Source organism: Oncorhynchus mykiss, chromosome 5 (assembly GCF_057628025.1).
Source record: "Oncorhynchus mykiss isolate SJ-2025 chromosome 5, ASM5762802v1, whole genome shotgun sequence".
Taxonomy (NCBI): Eukaryota; Metazoa; Chordata; class Actinopteri; order Salmoniformes; family Salmonidae; genus Oncorhynchus; species Oncorhynchus mykiss.
The window spans coordinates 27,620,434-27,645,438 of NC_143026.1; the positions used below are offsets into that span (position 1 = coordinate 27,620,434).

At 41.7% G+C, this 25,005-nt stretch overlaps 1 protein-coding gene across 11 annotated transcripts in view; it reads right to left on the reverse strand.

Annotated features, from left to right (window-relative positions):
- Positions 1–25,005, reverse strand: part of LOC110522882 (splicing factor, suppressor of white-apricot homolog) — a 173,900-nt gene that overhangs the window by 144,188 nt on the left and 4,707 nt on the right. For 6 of the 11 annotated variants that reach the window (XM_090234359.1, XM_090234362.1, XM_090234364.1 and 3 more), the window contains exons 3-5: positions 20,337–20,468; positions 14,643–14,719; positions 10,435–10,654 (exon numbers count right to left, since the gene is read on the reverse strand). In XM_090234359.1, coding sequence (XP_090090485.1) covers positions 10,435–10,654; positions 14,643–14,719; positions 20,337–20,468 — 429 coding nt within the window. The remainder of the gene's footprint in view (positions 1–10,434; positions 10,655–14,642; positions 14,720–20,336; positions 20,469–25,005) is intronic. The other 5 variants (XM_090234360.1, XM_090234365.1, XM_036977163.2 and 2 more) reach the window with 1 other exon arrangement.

The following is a 25,005-nucleotide window of genomic DNA, read 5'->3' on the forward strand; positions in this document are numbered from 1 at the left end:
CTCCGATTCGTACTCTTTTGTTCCGGAACCTATTTGGCAATATCTGGTACCTCTCATGGCATGAACAATAATTTCCACTTTTTGCTATGTAAAAATTATAATAAAGGCAATCAATATGTCATTAATTCTCCTGCCCCCCCACAAAAAAAACTAAGTGAAAAAGTAGATTTTCAGCCCGGGCCAGATATTCTGAGTTGAGTCAAGTTGGGCCGGACAGGACTAACCTAACCTATGTTTAAAACCAATGCTTGGGAGTGACCGTGTGATAAGTGCACCTGCATCTCTCACAGAACAAGAATGAGATTAACTTTATATGATCGCTCTCCCTTTCTCTGCTCTGATAGACATGTGCCTGCAACTCTCATCTCTCCAGCATTGCAATTAATTTATTTCCCTATAGAATCATAGATGGGCAAAGTCTTCTGGAGGAGCTGCAGCACCCCTGATAAATTGAAATACATTTGCCAAAGTTATAGAATTACAGTTGTCTGTTCAGAAAGAAATTAAATAATTCAGAATAGCCTACTACACCATGAGTAGGCCCATAAATTAGCCACCGAGGATCAATAGCTTCTTTTAAAAAAATACCCTAGCTGTGGATTGTGTGTAGCCCAATAAGGCATAGCCTACAGACGGGAGCATGCGGCAAATCTGTCAGTGAACAGAATGCAGATAAAAACAGGCCTTTCGCAATATTAAAAATGCAATCGAGGGAAAACACAGGTTGGAAAGCAAATGGCACCTGCTGAAAAGAGAAGACTAGAATCCGTATGCTGTAATAAACTTCAAAATATTGTTTTACAAAGTAAAACAAGAGAGAGATAGGCTTTTGGCACAAACTCATCGGACATCACTGGAGAGTGAGCTGTAGTAACTGTAGTAACCACAAAAGTGTTAAACAAATCCAAATATATTTTAGATGAAATTCATCAAAGTAGCCACCCTTTGCCTTGATGACAGCTTAGCACACACCAAGCAGATACCTCGACGGCCATGAAATAACTTAATTTGACTCTATGTAAACTGGAAACCACAGATTTTGAGGCTGCATTTATTGTAGCTGGGGATTTTATTAACAAGGCTAATCTGAAAACAAGGCTCCCTAAATTTGATCAGCATATCAAATGAGCGACCCGAGCTGGCAACACCCTGAATCATTGCTACTCTAATTTCTGCGACGCATACAAAGCCCTCCCTCGCCCTCCTTTCGGCAAATCTGACCACGACTCCATTTTGCTGCTCTCAACCTATAGACAGAAAGTGAAACAGGAAACGCCCGTGCTCAGGTCTGTTCAACGCTGGTCCGACCAATCTGATTCCACGCGTCAAGATTGCTCCGATCACGAGGACTGGGATATGTTCCGGAAAGAATCGGACAATAACATTGACGTATACGCTGATTCGGTGAGTGAGTTTATTAGCAAGTCCATTGGTGATGTGGTACCCACAATGACTATTACATCCTTCCCCAACCAGAAACCGTGGATTGATGGCAGCATTCGTGCAAGACAGAAAGCAAAAACAACTGCTTTTAATCATGGCAAGGTGACCGTTTACAAACAGTGTAGCTATTCCCTCCGCAAGGCAATCAAACAAGCTAAGCATCAGTGTAGAGCCAAAGTAGAGTCGCAATTCAACGGCTCAGAAACGAGACGAATGTGGCAGGGTCTACAGTCAATCACGGACTACAAAAAGAAAACCAGTCCCGTCGCGGACACTGATGTCTTGCTCCGAGACAAACAAAACAAGTTCATTGCTCGCTTTGAGGACAATACAGTGCCACCGACAAGGCGCACTATCAAAACCTGCGGGCTCTCTTTTACCGCAGCCAACATGAGTAAAACATTTAAAACGTGTTAACCCTCACAAGGCTGCCGGCACAGACGGCATCGCTAGCCGCGTCCTCAGAGCATGCGCAGACCAGCTGGCTGGCGTGTTTACGGACATATTCAATAAATCCCTATCCCAGTCTGCTGTTCCCACATGCTTCAAGAGGGCCACAATTGTTCCTGTCCCCAAGAAAGCTAAGCTAAATTACTATTGCCCCGTAGCACTCATTTCCGTCTTCATGAAGTGCTTTGAGAGACTAGTCAAGGATCATATCACCTCCACCCTACCTGACACCCTAGACCCACTCCAATTTGCTTACCGCCCCAATAGGTCCACAGACGACGCAATCGTAACCACACTGCACACTGCCCTAAACCATCTGTACAACAGGAATACCTATGTAAGAATGCTGTTCATTGACTACAGCTCAGCATTTAACACCATAATACCCTCCAAACTCGTCATTAAGCTCGAAACCCTGGGTCTCGACCCCGTGCTGCGCAACTGGATCCTGGACTTTGACGGGTCGCCCCCAGGTGGTGAGGGTAGGAAACAACACCCTACTGATCATCTAAACAGGGGCCCCACATGGGTGTGTTCTCAGCCCTCTCCTGTACTCCCTGTTCACCCATGACTGTGTGGCCATGCACGCCTCCAACTCAATCATCAAGTTTGCAGACGACACTACAGTGGTTGGCTTGACTACCAACAACGACGATATGGCCTATAGGGAGGAGGTGAGGGCCCTCGGAGTGTGGTGTCAGGAAAACAACCTCACACTCAACGTCAACAAAACAAAGGAGATGATCGTGGACTTCAGGAAAGAGCGAGGGAGCACCCCCCTATCCACATCGACGGGACAGTAGTGGAGAAGGTGGAAAGTTAAGTTCCTTGGCGTACACATCACGGACAAACAGAAATGGTCCACCCACACAGACAAGAGGCTGAAGAAATTTGGCTTGTTACGAAGAACACTCAAACTTTTACAGATGCAAAATCTGTCAGCCTGTCAGGCTGTACCACGGCCTGGTACAGCAACTGCTCTGCCCACAACCGTAAGGCTCTCCAGAGGGTAGTGAGGTCTGCACAACACATCACAGGGGGCAAACTACCTGCCCTCCAGGACACCTACACCACCTGATGTCACAGGGAGGCAAAAAGGATCATCAAGGACAACAACCACCCGGGCCACTGCCTGTTCACCCCGCTATCATCCAGAAGTCGAGGTCAGTACAAGTCCACCAAAGCTAGGACCGAGAGACTGAAAAACAGCTTCTATCTCAAGGTCTCAAGTGGTAAAACAGCCATCACTAACGTTGAGTGGCTGCTGCCAACATAGACTCAATCTCTAGCTACTTTTATAATTCACATTTGGACGTAATATATGTATCACTAGTCACTTAAACAATGCCACTTTATAGAATGTTTACATACATTACTCATCTTATATGTATATACTGTACTCTATACCATCTACTGCATCTTGCCTATGCCGTTCGACCATCGCTCATCCATATATTTATATGTACATATTCTTATTCATTCCTTTACACTTGTGGATATAAGGTAGTGGTTGTGAAATTGTTAGATTACTTGTTAGATATTACTCCACGGTTGGAACTAGAAGCACAAGCATTTCGCTACACTCTCATTAACATCTGCTAACCACGTGTATGTGACCAATAAAATTTGATTTGACAAGCTCACAGAATGGGACTTTGAGTGCTGAAGCTTGCAGCGCAGAAAAAAATAATCTGTCCTCGGAAGCAAAGGCATGGAAGCAAAGTCAGCACAAGAACTGCTCATCCGGAGCGTCAAAAAAAGGATTTCCATGCCCGAGCAGCCACACAGAAGCCTAAACTAACCATGCGCAATGCCAAGCGTCGGCTGGAGTGGTGTAAAGCTCGCCATCATTGGAATCTGGAGCAGCGGAAATGCATTCTCTGGTGATGTGATGAATCACACTTCAAAATCTGGCAGTCCGACAGACGAATCTGGGTTTGGCAGATGCCAGGAGAACGCTACCTGCCCTAATGCAAAATGTGTACTGTAAAGTTTGGTGGAGAAGGATGGTCTGGGGCTGTTTTTCATGGTTCGGGCTAGGCCCCTTAGGTTCAGTGAAATCCTAAAGCTACAGCATACAATGACATTCTAGACGATTCTGTGCTCCCAACTTTGTGGTAACAGTTTGGGGAAGCTCCTTCCCTGTTTCAGCTTGACAATGCCCCGGTGCACAAAGCGAGGTTCATGCAGAAATGGTTTGTCGAGATCGGTGTGGAAGAATTTGACAGGCCTGCACAGAGCCCTGACCTCAACCCCATTGAACACCTTTGAGATGAATTGGAACCCAAACTGCGAGCCAGGCCTACTAGCCCAACATCAGCGCCCGACTTCACTAATGCTCATGACTGAATGGAAGCAAGTCCACACAACAATGTTCCAACATCTAGTGGAAAGCCTTCCCAGAAGAGTGGAGGCTGTTATAGCAGCAAAGGGGGGGACCAACTCCATATTCATGCCTATGATTTTGGAATGAGATGTTTGATGAGCAGGTGTCCACATACTTTTGATCCTGTAGAGCATTTGGCCGGACCTTTATACAATGCCTTCGGAAAAGTATTCAGACCGCTTGACCTTTTCCACATTTTGTTAGGTTACAGCCTTATTCTAAAATTGAGTAAATTGTTTTTTCTACGCACAATATCCAATAAAGACAAAGCAAAAACAGGTTTTAGAAATTTTTGGAAATGTTTTACAATAAAAAAAAGAAATATGACAATAACATAAGTATTCAGACTCTTTACTAAGTACTTGGTTGAAGAACCTTTGACAGTGGTTACAGCATCGAGCATTCTTGGGGATGTAGTTACAAGCTTGGAACACCTGTATTTGGTTGAGTTTCTCCCATTTTTGTCTGCAGGTTCTCTCTAGCTCTGTCAGGTTGGATGGGGAGCGTCACTGCGCAGCTATTTTCAGGTCTCTCAAGAGATGTTTGATCAGGTTGAAGTCCAGCCTCTGGCTGGGCCACTCAAGGACATTCAGAGACTTGTCCTAAAGCCATGCCTGCATTGTCTTGGCTGTGTGCTTAGAGTCGTTGTCCTGTTGGAAGGTGAACCTTCATCCCATTCTGAGGTCCTGAACACTCTGGAGCAGTTTTCAGAAAGTTTATCTTTCCCTTGATCCTGACTAGTCTCTCAGTCCATGCCGCTGAAAAACATCCCCACAGCATGATGCTGCCACCAACATGCTTCACCATAGGAATAGTGCCAGGCTTCCTTCAGACTGGGCATTTAGGCCAAAGAGTTGAAGCTTGGTTTCATCAGACCATAGAATCTTGTTTCTCATGGTTTGAGAGTCTTTAGGTGCCTTTTGGCAAACTCCAAGTGGGCTGTTATGTGCCTTTTACTGAGGAGTGGCTTCCGTCTGGCCACTCTAACATAAATGCCTGAGTGCTGCAGAGATGGTTGTCCTTCTGGAAGGTTCTCCCATCTCCACAGAGGAACTCTGGAGCTCAGTCAGAGTGACCATTGGGTTCTTGGTCACCTACCTGACCAAGGCCCTTCTCCCCAGATTGCTCATTTTGGCCGGGTGGCCAGCTCTTGGAAGAGTCTTGGTGGTTCCAAACTTCTTCCATTTAAGAATGATGGAGGCCACTGTGTTCTTAGGGATATTCAATGCTGCAGACATTTTTTGGTACCCTTCCCCAGATCTGTGCCTCAACACAATCCTGTCTCGGAGCTCTACAGACAATTTCTTTGACCTCGTGGCTTGGTTTTTGCTCTGACATGCACTGTCAACTGTGGGACCTTATATACAGTGCCTTGCGAAAGTATTCGGCCCCCTTGAACTTTGCGACCTTTTGCCACATTTCAGGCTTCAAACATAAAGATATTAAACTGTATTTTTTTGTGAAGAATCAACAACAAGTGGGACACAATCAGGAAGTGGAACGACATTTATTGGATATTTCAAACTTTTTTAACAAATCAAAAACTGAAAAATTGGGCGTGCAAAATTATTCAGCCCCCTTAAGTTAATACTTTGTAGCGCCACCTTTTGCTGCGATTACAGCTGTAAGTCGCTTGGGGTATGTCTCTCTCAGTTTTGCACATCGAGAGACTGACATTTTTTCCCATTCCTCCTTGCAAAACAGCTCGAGCTCAGTGAGGTTGGATGGAGAGCATTTGTGAACAGCAGTTTTCAGTTCTTTCCACAGATTCTCGATTGGATTCAGGTCTGGACTTTGACTTGGCCATTCTAACACCTGGATATGTTTATTTTTGAACCATTCCATTGTAGATTTTGCTTTATGTTTTGGATCATTGTCTTGTTGGAAGACAAATCTCCGTCCCAGTCTCAGGTCTTTTGCAGACTCCATCAGGTTTTCTTCCAGAATGGTCCTGTATTTGGCTCCATCCATCTTCCCATCAATTTTAACCATCTTCCCTGTCCCTGCTGAAGAAAAGCAGGCCCAAACCATGATGCTGCCACCACCATGTTTGACAGTGGGGATGGTGTGTTCAGGGTGATGAGCTGTGTTGCTTTTACGCCAAACATAACGTCTCATCTGACCAGAGCACCTTCTTCCACATGTTTGGTGTGTCTCCCAGGTGGCTTGTGGCAAACTTTAAACCACACTTTTTATGGATATCTTTAAGAAATGGCTTTCTTCTTGCCACTCTTCCATAAAGGCCAGATTTGTGCAATATACGACTGATTGTTGTCCTATGGACAGAGTCTCCCACCTCAGCTGTAGATCTCTGCAGTTCATCCAGAGTGATCATGGGCCTCTTGGCTGCATCTCTGATCAGTCTTCTCCTTGTATGAGCTAAAAGTTTAGAGGGACGGCCAGGTCTTGGTAGATTTGCAGTGGTCTGATACTCCTTCCATTTCAATATTATCGCTTGCACAGTGCTGCTTGGGATGTTTAAAGTTTGGGAAATCTTTTTGTATCCAAATCCGGCTTTAAACTTCTTCACAACAGTATCTCGGACCTGCCTGGTGTGTTCCTTGTTCTTCATGATGCTCTCTGCGCTTTTAACGGACCTCTGAGACTATCACAGTGCAGGTGCATTTATACGGAGACTTGATTACACACAGGTGGATTGTATTTATCATCATTAGTCATTTAGGTCAACATTGGATCATTCAGAGATCCTCACTGAACTTCTGGAGAGAGTTTGCTGCACTGAAAGTAATGGGGCTGAATAATTTTGCACGCCCAATGTTTCAGTTTTTGAATTGTTAAAAAAGTTTGAAATATCCAATAAATGTCGTTCCACTTCATGATTGTGTCCCACTTGTTGTTGATTATTCACAAAAAAATACAGTTTTATATCTTTATGTTTGAAGCCTGAAATGTGGCAAAAGGTCGCAAAGTTCAAGGGGGCCGAATACTTTCGCAAGGCACTGTATGCCTAATCAATTGAATTTACCACAGGTCTACTCCAATGAAGAAACTTTTCAAGGACGATCAATGGAAACAGGATGCATCTGAGAAAAATGTCGAGTCTCATGGCAAAGGGTCTGAATACTTACATAAATAAGGTATGTTTATTTTATATATATTTGCAAACATTTCAAAAAAACTTTTGATTTCTGGGGTATTGTTGAGGAATATGTTAAATTCAATCTATTTTAGAATAAGGCTGTAATGTAACAAAATGTGGAAAAAGTCAAGGGCTCTGAATACTTTCCAAATGCACTGTATCTGGCCGGCAGGACCATAGCTCCAGCCTGCCAGATAAGTTTGGTCCACGGGTTGGCCAGCTAGCCAGATCCCATCAAATAATACCAATATAGTCAATATAGTTTGACCTTGGATAGAAAGGGATTTTGCTCAGGGTTGAGAATGTGATCATGTTCTAAGAGTCTAATATTGCCATAATTGAGTGCCATGGGAAAAAGTGGGAAAAAGTAACTTCTAAACATAACTGTTTTTTGCGAGTACCAGCTCTGCTAGGCCTCTGACACATGAGGAGCTAGGCAGAGAGTCTGTAGGGCGCTGGTCAAAAAAGAAAGTCAGAGTACATAAATAATGTCAATAGAGTCCCTTGTGAAGGAGGGTAAAGAGGAGATGCGGCTTGAGAAATGAGTCAAAAATACAGGATATCTGTTCTGTCAGGCTCCCTTTTCCGGTTAATAATAGAGCATGCGGGGGGGTTAGTAGGGAGTGCATATATTACAGGTGTCACAGGGTTATCCACTTTCATAAAGTTGTTCTCGTTCATACGGATTTCCCCTCTGTCAAAATATAGCTTGAGCTTAGGGCTGGGCAATATCAAATTATTTCGAATTTATGCTTTAGCGTATTGTTCCAAATGCCTGGATCACAAGAGGTTTATCTTTTTTTTCTTCGTTTTTATGAGCGTTCTGTCTTTTTGGTCTCGTCTGCTTTGCTGCTTCAGTCCAGTGTGCACTGTGCTCCTTCCCACTCAAACACAGACACCGAGCCCCTTCCCCTACCACTCACAACAAAGACGAATAACAACATCCTCTCTGACAAGAAGCAGTTGAAACTCGCTATTTGCATTTGAGGATTGGTCCAACAGAATCGGTAAAATGGACACCGAAACGCTTAGAGATATTGTTTTACTGTAATAGACAAAAACCTTTCTAACAACACCCTTTTCATGGCTCAACTCACAAAATGTAGAACAGAGCAGACCCTACTAAAACAAGAGTATCAATGAACATGTATCACATACCACTAGCAGCATTTTAGCCACAGACTTATGTGCTAGCTGTCTAGTCTGTGTTTTATAAAATGTGCAATGAGCATAAAAAGGCACATTTACATAAGAATTTGCAACACGTTCTCATTCTGAGAAATATGCATGATGAATGGAAACAGGATGCCCTGAGCTTAAATTCAAGTCTCAAAGCAAAGGGTCTGAATACTTATGTAAATAAGGTATTTCTGCTTGTAAGTAATATGCACACATTTCTAAAAAACAGTTTTCACTTCGTCATTATGGGGTAGTGTGCATAGATTGATGAGGATTTTGTATACATTATATACATTATTATATTTTAATGTATAAAATGTATATTTGAATGTATTTAATGTATATTTTAATTATTTTAATACGTCCATTATTCCTCTGAAGTGTGAATTAAGCCGTTTGAGAAGGTTATTATTATTTTAAATAGAACAGACAAACATACAGTGGGGCAAAAAAAGTATTTAGTCAGCCACTAATTGTGCAAGTTCTCCCACTTAAAAAGATGAGAGATGCCTGTAAATTTCATCATAGGTACACTTAAACTATGACAGAAAAAATGAGGAAAAAAAATCCAGAGAATCACATTGTAGGATTTTTAATGATTTTATTTGAAAATTATGGTGGAACATAAGTATTTGGTAAATAACACAAGTTTATCTCAATACTTTGTTATATACCCTTTGTTGGCAATGACAGAGGTCATGTAGTAGGTCAAAGCTGTGTGTTGGAAAACCCTGGTAGAGCATGGGTTTAGTAGGCATTGTGGTGCTCATGTGAATTTAACTTATTTTTTCAGCCTCAGACCAATACCTCATTCTCACTTAATTTTTGTTTTGTTTTTAATGTCCATGGTTTTTACACTGGAAGGTAATATTCTGTTAAAGCTGCATTATACAAAATTGGCACATGCAAAGGCAGATTTGCCATTAGTCTCATTAGCAGTGCTATTGTAACCTTTAAAGAAAAATATCAAAATGTTTAATCTGAAAAAGGTTATCTGTAGGAGGGATGTATATGGTAGAGGCAATTAAGCTTGGAATGTACTGAGTGAAGGAAAGACACATCTTGGCAGGCACTGATAAGGGTGGGGAGCTGTGGATTAGTGAGGAAGGGGGCCGAGGTCAGGTCAGGTTAAGGGAGAAGGAACAGTTTATTGCCCGCATCCCTTAATTTCCTGCCTAGCAACAGAGATGTAATCTTTAGAGAGAAGGAGGAGATTCCAACCCAAATTGGGGTATATATATATTTTATTTAACCTTTATTTAACTAGGCAAGTCAGTTAAGAACAAATTCTGATTTACAATGACAGCCTAGGAACAGTGGGTTAACTGCCTTGTTCAGGGGCAGAACAACAGATTTTTAACTTGTCAGCTCAGGGATAGCAACCTTTCAGTTACTGGCCCAATGCTCTAACCACTAGCCTAACTGCAAAATATATACTACCACTGGTGGAACCATGTCTTTGTCTGTTCAGCTGTTAGATCCTTTGGTTGAAGTTTTTAGTGTCCGTCGAGTTCGTACTCTGATATTTAGAAACTAACAATACTATAGTTGCATACTACAGTAATAAGTACTCCATTTATTCTGAATTCTATTAATGTATTCTGTTGTTAAAGGGACACTTCAGAATTTTGGTAATGGAGCCCTTTATGTACTTCCCCAGTCAGATGAACTTGTGAATACCATTTTTATGTCTCCGCGTGCAATAGATAAAGGGCTTCATTGCCAAAATCCCGAAGTATCCCTTTAAAATGTATTCTGTGCCACTGTTCTCTAAGATTTCCACATGAAGTATGTATTAGATAGTAACATATACTATGTATCCCATGATGTACAACTCATTCTATATAAACCCTTTTTGTTAATCTCTGTGACTCACCCTGTAAGTCCTGCTTGTCGGAGGCAGAGGTATAGCGGCCCTCCTTCATGACCTTCAGGATGTGTTTGTAGTAGGGGTTCAGGTAGTGTTCGAAGTTCAGGAAGTCAAACTGGGAGTTGCCAGACTGCTTGGCTTTCAAAACAATCTCAAACTGGGCCCCCTGCAGGCACACAAAGTTGGCGGTCCTCTCAATGATGGCATGGGTTTTGGTGGTCGCTGGCTGGAAAGGGGAAGAGGACACACACTAAGTCAAACTATATGTGGGGTTAAGGATAGGTGACAACCTGGGGATGTATGTATCAAGCAAGAGTAGGAATGCGGATCTACAGTCGTGGCCAAATGTTTTGAGAATGACACAAATATTAATTTTCAAAGTCTGCTGCCTCAGTTTGTATGATGGCAATTAGCATATACTCCAGAATGTTATGAAGAGTGATCAGATGAATTGCAATTAATTGCAAAATCCCTCTTTGCCACACAAATGAACTGAATCCCCCAAATATTTCCACTGCATTTCAGCCCTGCCACAAAGGGACCAGCTGACATCATGTCAGGGATTCTCTCGTTAACACAGGGGTGAGTGTTGACGAGAACAAGGCTGGAGATCACTCTGTCATGCTGATTGAGTTCGAATAACAGACTGGAAGCTTCAAAGGGAGGGTGGTGCTTGGAATCATTGTTCTTCCTCTGTCAATCATGGTTACCTGCAAGGAAACATGTGCCGTCATTATTGCTTTGAACAAAAAGGGTTCAGAGGCAAGGATATTGCTGCCAGTAAGATTGCACCTAAATCAACCATTTATCAGATCATCAAGAACTTTGAGAGCGGTTCAATTGTTATGAATGCTTCCAAGAAAGTCCAGCAAGCGCCAGGACCGTCTCCTAAAGTTGATTCAGTTGCAGGATCGGGGCACCACCAGTACAGAGCTTGCTCAGGAATGGCAGCAGGCAGGTGTGAGTGCATCTGCACACAGAGTGAGGCGAAGACTTTTGGAGGATGGCCTGGTGTTAAGAAGGGCAGCAAAGAAGCCACTTCTCTCCAGGAAAAACATCAGGGACAAACTGATATTCTGCAAAAGGTACAGGGATCGGACTGCTGAGGACTGGGGTAAAGTAATCTTCTCTGATGAATCCCTTTTCCGATTGTTTGGGGCATCCGGAAAAAAGCTTGTCCAGAGAAGACAAGGTGAGCGCTACCATCAGTCCTGTGTCATGCCAACAGTAAAGCATCATGATACCATACATGTGTGGGGTTGCTTCTCAGCCAAGGGAGTGGGCTCAGTCAGAAAATTGCCCAAGAACACAGCCATGAATATAGAATGGTACCAACACATCCTCCAATAGCAACTTCTCCCAACCATCCAGGAACAGTTTGGTGACGAACAATGCCTTTTCCAGCATGATGGAGCACCTTGCCTTGAGGAAAAAGTGATAACTAAGTGGCTCAGGGAACAAAACATTGATATTTTGGGTCCATGGCCAGGAGACTCCCCAGACCTTAATCCCATTGAGAACTTGTGGTCAATCCTCAAGAGGCAGGTGGACAAACAAAACCCCACAAATTCTAACAAACTCCAAGCATTGATTATGCAAGAATGGGCTGCCATCAGTCAGGATGTGGCCCAGAAGTTAACTGACAGCATGCCAGGGCGGATTGCAGAGGTCTTGAAAAAGAAGGGTCAACACTGCAAATATTGACTCTTTGCATCAACTTCATGTAATTGTCAATAAAAGCCTTTGACACTTATGAAATGCTTGTAATTATACTTCAGTATTCCATAGTAACATCTGACAAAAATATGTAGACACTGAAGCAGCAACTTTGTGGAAATTAATATTTGTGTCATTCTCAAAAGATTTGGCCACGACTGTAGGATCAAGGCCCCTTTTTCCATGTAACATTATTCGTTGTGATCTAACAGGCAATGGGGATCCTAAATCAGCACACCTTGTCTGAGATGCTTGATACATACGGCCCCAGACTCTCCTTTAAGGTAAGTTAATGTAACTGTATTTAATAACTGAGGCACAATAGTAATCACTTCAGAAGCAAAGAAGAAAAAGCTAAATACGCTACAACATGACATGAAACAGGTTTTTAAGTGTGGCAGTTAATTCTTTGTGGGGGATCAACCAAATTATATTTCCTAAAGCCTGTAGAAGAGGTTTAATAGCTTCTTCACTAACAATCATTTACTAAATACATACAAGATGGAAATCATTGGGACTCGATTACTCAATATCACTGTGACTGTGTACTTTCAATGATGAATCATTCTCGTTAGTTACCCTAAGAAAAAACTAGCAAAAACACACATTTCTCATCAAATGAAAACCTTTGGAGAGAAGACGCTTGGGCCTGAACTCTGTAGTAACATTCCACTACACACACACTTGCGAGTTTTGCGAGAGCATAAACTCTGTAGCGGCAAATAACCTTGCAATTTTGAATTTTAACGAGGAACTTCTTATGGAATCATGAAACACAGAAAGGAAGAGCAGAGAGAGAGACGATTCCTTCTCCCAACCCCTCAGGCTGTCAGACTGCCTGTGATAACGGGGGAAACACAGCCATATCCCCAAATTAATAGTTCAAATCAGATATTCTGAGAATAGCGCCAGCTTTGACTAATTGGCTGTTTCAAAACGGTGCAATTGGAAGGGCTTTGCAGGGTACCCAATCAAAATCTCATTACAAGGACACATGGAAAGGATGCGCATGTGTGTCTGGACATCACAGAGGACACTGACAGCCAGAGTGAGGAAGATCTCTCTGTCAGCGGCATCTATATTGAATTACTATGTGTGTATGCATGTCCCAGGGTGTATGTAAGTTTGTGTGTGTGTTTGTGTCAGTCTGAAGTCTGTAGGGTGAGAGAGAGAGAGAGAGAGAGAGAGAAAAAATCAAGGCCATGCTGAGATGAAAGCCTCCCCTTCTTGAGTTGGAAGGACCCTGCAGATGAAAGGCAACCGGCGGTCAATGGGAGAAGCAGCAGCAGTGGAGTGGAAAGTCTGTCCTAGTGGACTGGGATGATACTGACTGACACAAACTAAAGCAGCACAGCAGACTCCTCTTCTCAGTCTCCTCCCAGGCTGCAGGATGTGAGTGATGACCTCAATACCATCCCCCAGATAAGACTCCTTATCGTTCGACTCACCACTTGTCTGTGCCTGTCTGTGTCTGTCTATTGGTCTGTCTGCAGTCTGATCAGCATCGCTACGTCAATACTGCACCAGTCACTGTCTATCACACGCACAACACTCGCAAGCAAGTTCTGCTGTTTGCTGCTCCGATCCCTTCCTTTTCCCTCTCCATGGCTCCATAATAGGGAGTGTTATGTAAACCGTTGGATCTCGGACCCACCATTGTTCAAATGTATACTGAACAAAAATATAAACGCAACATGCAACAATTTCAAAGATTTTACTGAGTTACAATTCATATAAGGAAATCCGTCAATAGAAATAAATTCATTAGGCCCTAATCTATGGATATCACATGACTGGGAATACAGATATGCATCTGTTGGTCACAGATACCTTAAAAAAATAGGCCTCTGGATCTCGTCACGGGATTTCTGTGCATTCAAATTACCATCGATAAAATGCAACGGTGTTCATTGTCTGTAGCTTATGCCTGCCCATACCACAACTCCACCATGGGGCACTCTGTTCACAATATTGACATCAGCAAACCACTCGCCCACACAACGCCATACACGTGGTTTGCGGTTGTGAGGCCGGTTGGACCACAATTCTCTAAAATGACAGGTTATGGTAGAGAAATTAACATTCAATTGACAATTGAAAGCTCTCTAAAAACTTGTAACTTATATGTTTCCTGGTCTTTCTTATATCCCTCAGATATAGGACAGACACTTCAAAACTAACTTCCTTTAGATTTTTGGGGGGGACGTTCTGTTGTTCCATGTAGTGAATCTCTTATTCAATGCGTTTGTATGGGCTAATAGCAGTAAGGCCAAATAAAAACATTAATCAAATATATATATATATATATATTTTAATACTTCAAATGGGTCTTAAACTTCAAAATAAAATAGCTAAATGATCCTTGATATGACCTTTAAACACAAATCCATATAGCTTAGTAGAACCGCCCCCGGCTTAGACTTATGGGTTAAAACCCCATTCTGCAACCCTGTGGTCTATCATGTTAATTAAAGCATGAAGTAGTGCAGGGTACTCACCAGCTCCACATCGGGGGGGATCGCCAGGCCCGGGGGTGCCACAAAGGGTTCCTCGCTCTCCTGCGGCTCTGTTTCTTCTGACGAGGAACAACCCACAAGGTCAGGGAGAGAGAGAAGAAGAGAGATTAGGATTCAACCTAGTCACTGTGACACATTACAAGCACTCAATGTTTCCTCCTCTCCCTCCTCTACCCACTCTCATTCGGCCACATTGCCCGAAGCACTCAGTTTCAGCTTTACATACTCTTAACTTTCTGGGAGGTGGTGGTCCAACATTTACAACATCTAACCCCCCCCCCCAGTGTAACATAACACACGGATAGGTCAGCTTGAAATTTGATTAAAATTGTATGCTTTAGTTCAATGTGGGGAGGCTGCAGATGGATGTAGAGGTTAAGCACATTAATGCCAAACATTGCAGCCAAGGAGCACAGCATAGATTTGTCTTGTGCCGATTTAATCAGGCGCACCGCTGGTCGCCCAAGGTGTGCCCCGGCTGCCGATACCACAACAGAGACGAGCGCACGCGCACGCACACGCACCCACACACACAAGTAGAGGAGTTTTGTACTGCCGAGTAATCCCAGGCAGTGCCAGGTGATAGTGCTGTCATCAGTACTCAGACACACAGCAGTAGTACTGTACCATCTGCTGAGGGAGGGGCACTTTGGCATTGGCTAGAGGGGAACAGGTGGGAGGGGTTGTACAGTGCCTTGCGAAAGTATTCGGCCCCCTTGAACTTTGCGTCCTTTTGCCACATTTCAGGCTTCAAACATAAAGATATAAAACTGTATTTTTTTGTGAAGAATCAACAACAAGTGGGACACAATCATGAAGTGGAACGACATTTATTGGATATTTCAAACTTTTTTAACAAATCAAAAACTGAAAATTTGGGCGTGCAAAATGATTCAGCCCCCTTAAGTTAATACTTTGTAGCGCCACCTTTTGCAGCGATTACAGCTGTAAGTCGCTTGGGGTATGTCTCTATCAGTTTTGCACATCGAGAGACTGAAGTTTTTTCCCATTCCTCCTTGCAAAACAGCTCGAGCTCAGTGAACAGCAGTTTTCAGTTCTTTCCACAGATTCTCGATTGGATTCAGGTCTGGACTTTGACTTGGCCATTCTAACACCTGGATATGTTTATTTTTGAACCATTCCATTGTAGATTTTGCTTTATGTTTTGGATCATTGTCTTGTTGGAAGACAAATCTCCGTCCCAGTCTCAGGTCTTTTGCAGACTCCATCAGGTTTTCTTCCAGAATGGTCCTGTATTTGGCTCCATCCATCTTCCCATCAATTTTAACCATCTTCCCTGTCCCTGCTGAAGAAAAGCAGGCCCAAACCATGATGCTGCCACCACCATGTTTGACAGTGGGGATGGTGTGTTAAGGGTGATGAGCTGTGTTGCTTTTACGCCAAACATAACGTTTTGCATTGTTGCCAAAAAGTTCAATTTTGGTTTCATCTGACCAGAGCACCTTCTTCCACATGTTTGGTGTGTCTCCCAGGTGGCTTGTGGCAAACTTTAAACAACACTTTTTATGGATATCTTTAAGAAATGGCTTTCTTCTTGCCACTCTTCCATAAAGGCCAGATTTGTGCATATATATTGTTGTCCTATGGACAGAGTCTCCCACCTCAGCTGTAGATCTCTGCAGTTCATCCAGAGTGATCATGGGCCTCTTGGCTGCATCTCTGATCAGTCTTCTCCTTGTATGAGCTGAAAGTTTAGAGGGACGGCCAGGTCTTGGTAGATTTGCAGTGGTCTGATACTCCTTCCATTTCAATATTATCGCTTGCACAGTGCTCCTTGGGATGTTCAAAGCTTGGGAAATCTTTTTGTATCCAGATCCGGCTTTAAACTTCTTCACAACAGTATCTCGGACCTGCCTGGTGTGTTCCTTGTTCTTCATGATGCTCTCTGCGCTTTTAACGGACCTCTGAGACTATCACAGTGCAGGTGCATTTATACGGAGACTTGATTACACACAGGTGGATTGTATTTATCATCATTAGTCATTTAGGTCAACATTGGATCATTCAGAGATCCTCACTGAACTTCTGGAGAGAGTTTGCTGCACTGAAAGTAAAGGGGCTGAATAATTTTGCACGCCCAATTTTTCAGTTTTTGATTTGTTAAAAAAGTTTGAAATATCCAATAAATGTCGTTCCACTTCATGATTGTGTCCCACTTGTTGTTGATTCTTCACAAAAAAAATACAGTTTTATATCTTTATGTTTGAAGCCTGAAATGTGGCAAAAGGACGCAAAGTTCAAGGGGGCCGAATACTTTCGCAAGGCACTGTATAATGCTGTGTTCATAAGCAATTGGGAAGGTGGTAATTTCAGCTTTGAAGTCGTAAATACGAGTTGGATGCATTCACGTGCTTTTGTGATAAAATGAAAAGTGCCTTAATAACAAAAATACAGAATCACAATTTAAGTAACATGATATTAATGTATCTAAATGTTGATTATACAATCTGTGTGTTTTATTGATGTCTGATCTGAGTTTGATTAGTTATAGCCAGAAATTGGGGCGGCAGGTAGCCAGTCAAGTGGTTAGATCGTTGGGCCAGTAACAGAAAGGTTGCTGGATCGAATCCCTGAGTTGACAAGGTACAAATATGTCGTTCTGCCCCTGAACAAGGCAGTTAACCCACTGTTCCCCGTTAGGCCGTCATTGTAAATAAGAATTTGTTCTTAACTGAGTTGCCTAGCTAAAATAATTTATTTTTAAAAATCCTACAGGGCTTCCCAGCTCACTCATTACAAGTGACTTGAAGCCAAAGCTACATTGCCGTGTGATTTATTTGTATATTTCTCCCTTTCAGGTATGAATGCGATTTCGAATACATTTGTTCATGTCAGAATGTTATTTGTACGTTTAGACCACTTCAAAATTAGCCATTAGCCATTTTGCTAGCTAGCTTGCTTGCTAGAGGGGTGTGGATCAGAAAACCAGTCAGTATCTGGTGTGACCACCATTTGCCTCAGGCTGCACAACATCTCCTTCTCATAATTGATCAGACTGTTGATTGTGGCCTGTGGAATGTCGTCCCACTCCTCTTCAATGGCTGTGCAAAGTTGCTGGATATTGTCGGGAACTGGAACATGCTAGGCTTGGGCGGTATCCAGGTTGTCCTACCTTCATACTGACCTTGTGCCATAAAAGGATATTCTGTAATACCGGCACTGAACAGAAGGGGGGCTACTTTCAAACCCCACTGGGCCTCTGTAATCCGAAGGTTAGTAATGCTAACAATACATGTACAATCCCATAGAGAATGCTAACTAAATGCTAACGAGCGCATTGCAAACATTTTATACAATCTTTGACCTAAACTACTTGTTCGACAGAAACCCCAGCTCAAAGACACATAAGTAACTCAGAAATACTGCTCACAGTTTGCAGCAATCACAAACCAAATATTAGACATCAAGGCTCTTGATCCAGGAGGGGATTCTCTGCTTTTACCAAGTGAAGCTTGATTTTGGAAGAAGCTAACCACTAGAAAGCTAACTAGCTACAAAATTATCAAACCAAATGCACAATTGCTGAGCATTTGCACATTTTAAACAGTTAATTTATTAGTTATAAGACATCTTGCTGGCAAAACTGGACTTATGAATTTCATAACGTAACTAGAACACCTGCCGCATGCAGCACAACAGTGAGTGACTCACAAGGCTCCAGTCTCTAGTTGTTGTGTGCTTGTAAACACCACGTGACTGGGGACTACCGGTAAGCTTCAATGAAAAATTATGTGACAGGTGAAATCAAGAACGGGATTTTCTTTATCTCCTAATGTATTGCACAAGTTGACTGTAGGTATTTAAAAAGTTGCTAAAAAAAAACATAAGAAATAGTTTCAACAGTATTGAAAAACCATCCTGCGGCTATTTCAAAATATCCAGGAATATGGTATACTGCCCAAGCCTACAACACACTGTCGTACACATTGATCCAGAGCATCCCAAACATGCTCAATGGGTGACATGTCTGGTGAGTATGCAGGTCATGAAAGAACTGCGATATTTTCAGAATTGTGTACAGATCCTTGCGACATGGGCCGTGCATTATCATGCTGAAACATGAGGTGATGGCGGCGGATGGATGTCAGGAAAATGGGCCTCAGGATCTCATCATGGTATCTCTGTGCATTCAAATTGGCATCAACGTTGTCTGTAACTTATGCCTGCCTGCCCACACCATAAACCCACCACCACCATGGTACACTATGTTCACAACGTTGACATCAGCAAACCGCTCGCCCACACAACGCCATACACATTGTCTGCCATCTGCCCGGTACAGTTGAAACCGGGATTCATCCGTGAAAAGCACACTTCTCCAGCGTGCCAGTGGCCATCAAAGGTGTACATTTTTCCACTGAAGTTGGTTACGACACCAAACTGCAATCAGAATTATTTTTTTTAAAGTTTGATGTGGAGGTCCTGAGATGGCATAGTTACAAGTGGTCTGCGGTTGTGAGGCCAGTTGGATGTACTGCCAAATTCTAAAACAGCTTATGGTAGACATATAAACATTAAATTCTCTGGCATCAGCTCTGGTGGACATTCCTGCAGTCAGCATACCAATTGCACGCTCCCTCAAAACTTGAGACATCTGTGGCACTGTGTTGTGTGACAAAACGGTACATTTTAGAGTGGCCTTTTTTTGTCCCCATCACAATGTGCACCTGTGTAATGATCATGCTGTTTAATCAGCTTCTTGATATGCCACACCTGTCAGATGGATGGATTATCTTGGCAAAGGAGAAATGCTCACTAACAGGGATGTAAACTAATTTATGTACACAATTTGAAAGAAATAAGCTATTGTGAGTACGGAAAATGTATGGGATCTTCTATTTTAGCTCATGAAACATGGGACCAACACTTCACACGCTGCAATGATATTTTTTTTCAGAATAGTTGAGAAACGCTGATTGGCTCATGGCAAACAAGCTGCATCAACCACAAACTAAAAGTACAGCTATCATGCTCGCAAACAAATTATAGTGTTAAAAAACATGAATAGATTGCTTATATTAAAATAATTAACTTAACCCTTAACAGACTAAGACCTAGCCAGGGGGTTTCTACTAAACTATATTACATTGTTTTAAGAAGGTCATAACCAAGGATTATTTAGCTATTGGTTTTAGAATTTTAAATATAGAATTTAGCCTTACTGCTATTAGCCCATGCATACGTATTGAATAACAGATTCACTACATGGAACAGCAAACAGTCCCCCCCAAAAAAAATCTAAAGGAAGTTTGTTCTTAAGTATTTGTCTGAATATCTGAAAGATATAAGAAAGATCAGGAAATATACTTCCATTCATTTTTTAAATTGGTACCGGGGGACCTTCAGACGTTTCTTGTGCAAAACAACCCAACATATTAGTGAGAGTCTCACCTTTCCACAGAGGGGTAATATTAGTGAGCCTCTCCACCAGTATATTCATGTGTCTAGTGTGAGATGTATGTCTCTCTCTTTCTCCTCTCTCTCCCCTAACGGCAGGTCAAAGAAAGATTCTCAGTGGTTTCAAGGGGTAACAAGTGGTATCAAGAGGTATTGTAAATATATGTGTGAGTTTACTAGAATTTTTTGTGATGTATGTCATTTGTGGATTCAAATACATAATTTAAATGTGTGTGCTTTATGCGTGTGTGTGCTCACCCGTCTCCCTGTTGGCCTCCTCTTCCTCAGTGGGTTGGGAAGGGTCGTAGTAGTCTGCGCTGTAGCGGAAGCCCACTGCGTTAAAGGTGCCTTCATCTGCCAGAGCTTCACTCAGACGCTTGTATTCTTCCTCTGTGTAAGAAAAACATACATAATAAAAGAGTGAGGGGAATGGAACGGTAGATTTATTGAAAAATACTGCATGAGACAAAAACATTGGATTAATTCAAAATCATCATTCCATCCATCCTGCATAGTTAAGGATATAAAGAGCGCTATGAGCTGACAAAAACTAAAGCAGATCGAAGCCAAGCTGACCTTATAACACCACACTTTTCTATTGCAATTGATCTCATAGTAAAGGACTGAGGAATCAAAGACAAATTCCCATCTAACAAGAAAAATATTTTTATGCGTCTCGTGTCCCCACGTGGATAATTGCTAAAGCCCCACTACTCAAGGGCGCACAAGCGTGAGGGGACAAAATTAACACAAATTACATGAGGACTCAGTCAGTTTGGGAATTAAACACCATATTTCACTTAAACCCTTCAAAACTATTTAATTTAAATAGGCTTAAATAGGCTAGATTTAATTTGGCAAAGGTGATTCTTTATGTAATGGTCAGAGCTATTTCATTATAAGTGACGGAATACTTGCTATGAAGTGTGCAGCATTGCTAAAATAACCTTAGGATAGTCTTTTAAAAATGTGTATTTCAACACTCAAGACTTTAAGCCAATAAAATAGAAATCTTTGGACAGGAGAGGTACTTTCGCATGAAAATCAGGCAACGGTAGTTAAAAATTCATGAAGAAAGTTACACTACGGTAGGTCAAACCCCATTTAGTAGACCAGTAACAAAAAAAGTGTATGTGTGTGTGTGTGTGTGTGTGTATGTATATGTATATCTCCACAATGGATCAGTCCACTCACAGGCGCGAATCAGACAGGTACACCATGAAGTGGAACGACATTTATTGGATATTTCAAACATTTTTAACAAATCAAAAACTGAAAAATTGGGCGTGCAAAATTATTCAGCCCCCTTAAGTTAATACTTTGTAGCGCCACCTTTTGCTGCGATTACAGCTGTAAGTCGCTTGGGGTATGTCTCTATCAGTTTTGCACATCGAGAGACTGACATTTTTTCCCATTCCTCCTTGCAAAACAGCTCGAGCTCAGTGAGGTTGGATGGAGAGCATTTGTGAACAGCAGTTTTCAGTTCTTTCCACAGATTCTCGATTGGATTCAGGTCTGGACTTTGACTTGGCCATTCTAACACCTGGATATGTTTATTTTTGAACCATTCCATTGTAGATTTTGCTTTATGTTTTGGATCATTGTCTTGTTGGAAGACAAATCTCCGTCCCAGTCTCAGGTCTTTTGCAGACTCCATCAGGTTTTCTTCCAGAATGGTCCTGTATTTGGCTCCATCCATCTTCCCATCAATTTTAATCATCTTCCCTGTCCCTGCTGAAGAAAAGCAGGCCCAAACCATGATGCTGCCACCACCATGTTTGACAGTGGGGATGGTGTGTTCAGCTGTGTTGCTTTTACGCCAAACATAACGTTTTGCATTGTTGCCAAAAAGTTCAATTTTGGTTTCATCTGACCAGAGCACCTTCTTCCACATGTTTGGTGTGTCTCCCAGGTGGCTTGTGGCAAACTTTAAACAACACTTTTTATGGATATCTTTAAGAAATGGCTTTCTTCTTGCCACTCTTCCATAAAGGCCAGATTTGTGCAATATACGACTGATTGTTGTCCTATGGACAGAGTCTCCCACCTCAGCTGTAGATCTCTGCAGTTCATCCAGTGATCATGGGCCTCTTGGCTGCATCTCTGATCAGTCTTCTCCTTGTATGAGCTGAAAGTTTAGAGGGACGGCCAGGTCTTGGTAGATTTGCAGTGGTCTGATACTCCTTTCATTTCAATATTATCGCTTGCACAGTGCTCCTTGGGATGTTTAAAGCTTGGGAAATCTTTTTGTATCCAAATCCGGCTTTAAACTTCTTCACAACAGTATCTCGGACCTGCCTGGTGTGTTCCTTGTTCTTCATGATGCTCTCTGCGCTTTTAACGGACCTCTGAGACTATCACAGTGCAGGTGCATTGATACGGAGACTTGATTACACACAGGTGGATTGTATTTATCATCATTAGTCATTTAGGTCAACATTGGATCATTCAGAGATCCTTACTGAACTTCTGGAGAGTTTGCTGCACTGAAAGTAAAGGGGCTGAATAATTTTGCACGCCTAATTTTTCAGTTTTTGAATTGTTAAAAATGTTTGAAATATCCAATAAATGTCGTTCCACTTCATGATTGTGTCCCACTTGTTGTTGATTCTTCACAAAAAAATACAGTTTTATATCTTTATGTTTGAAGCCTGAAATGTGGCAAAAGGTCGCAAAGTTCAAGGGGGCCGAATACTTTCGCAAGGCACTGTGTGTGTGTATATATATATATATATATATATATATATATATATATATATATATCTCTCTCTCTCCATTGTGGAGACATGTGCTACAGAAATTGTAAATGGTTATACTACATAAAAACAATGGTGCACCACTAACAAAAATAATACTTTATTTTTAACAAATGTGCTTTCTCCCTCATTGGATAAGAGGTCGCTGTCCGCGGTTCAGAAACACAGTGCGCTGTTAAATTTGTGCCTCTTCCCAGACCATGTTGCTTTGTACATAATAGCGAAGTTAACCAGCATATAGGTGTTGAGACCAAAGGCAGCAGCAGAATGAGGAGTTGAGAAAACAGACTTTGCCTTATTATCTACGAAAAGTGAGGAGAAAGGAAACCCCAAATTAACTCTTAAAATGTACCTTGCTTTATAAATCCTCAATACATCTACAGAAATAAGACAGATATTGCAATTGTTACCTATTTGATTAATAGCCTACTGATTCTGTGAGCACCAAGCCTCATGCAACAACATGTCAAGTAAATCATTTCACACATTCGGCTGTTTTTAACCTCTGCTTTAATAAAGGCTTTCAACTTTTTTTTGTTAAAACAGCCTCTCTGGTATTTTTATAATTTATTTAGTGTTGGCTACACGCCTCCAAAAATGTTCAGGGAAATTATATTTATAATAACAACGCTGCTTTTTCTTGAGCTCCTTATTATTTATATTACTATTATGATCATAAGTAATGTAATTATCATTGGTAGGCTTATTATAGCAGCCTTATGTAACCCCCATTGATCTGTAGGCCTGTTTAGTCTTAATACAGTAACTTACTTAAGCCTTTATTTCAATACTTATATAGTCTACTGTATCAACCATTCAGAAATTCATGTCATCACACAGCATACGAGTCATTCATGATTTGACATGCAATCAAGAATTTGTTTTAAAACAAAATGAGCGAGTCGTGAATAATAAGCTTAAACCTTTCCATTTCTAAAATTGCATTCATGAATGAATGTGACTGTTTAGTCTTTGCTGTAATAAAGGCTTAACAAAAAAAAGGTTACAACAGACTCTCTGGTATTTTGTGTTGTTTACATTGTTCTAAACAGTCAGAAAAATAGATTTATTGTAATCAATACAGCGCCGGTTCGGTACACATAATATGCACGAAGTGCTTGCTCCTTACTTTATTTTTCTTGATATCCAGTGTTTTACACAACTACTCACGTTTATTCCATACATCAGACTTTTCCTTTACCTCCTGAGCAACCAGTAAACATCCATCCGTTTCGTGTTTCGTGTTTATTTGCCACGTCCTCTGCATCCATTTTACTGTCACGTGTAACAGCGTTCAGAGTTTGTTATAAACAATTTATTGATGTGATCATGATATGCTATAGGTCAGGCCCTGTGACCTATTTGGACAGGATTAGTTTTACTGGGGGAAGTCGTGTAATGTAATATGAACAAGGACAAAACACAATATCTGTAAATTTAGTCCCATCCGAATTAACATTTACATGGAAGGGGAGCAACAATTCCAGCCAGAATAACCTACTGTTTTTTGGCAAACTCCAAGAATCAACATCCCTGTGTTTTGAGAGAAATGTCATAGGTGCAGGAGATGCCCGCGGTTTGCACAAGAAAACAATAACTGATTAGATCAATTGAACTAAGTGCTGCGCATAAGCTATAGATGAATGGCCTACATGTATCATATCAACTTTCACAGTGAATGCTTTTATTTATATGTTTTGTGCTTATGAATTGAATATTGCCAAATGCATTAATAAAAAAATGTAGCCTATTCAATGCAAGCCTTACTGTTAATAGATCGCAAAGCAGCATACAACTGGCCTAAGCGTTTGGAAATGATTAGCTAACTTTCTCATCCATAGCCTTAAAAACACATTGCAAGTACAATTGCACTGTTTAGCTCACATTTGAAGGCTGGGAGGCATTCACAACGTACTGCGGATTGCTAAAATATCCTAATGACTATGATCACACTTCCTCAATTCAAATATACATTCATGCCGACACTATACCAAAGATGTTGGTATGGTTTAGAAACTTGGGAACCAAGCTCGAGTTCAGTGTGACCCTATCACCTGGACATGTTGAAATACTGCATCTTCACGCCTAGATAAAAACCTCCAGGCTTCCGTCATAACTGTCAACTTATTGAACAAAAATAAGAATTACAGGAGGCAGTTTGGAAAATACGA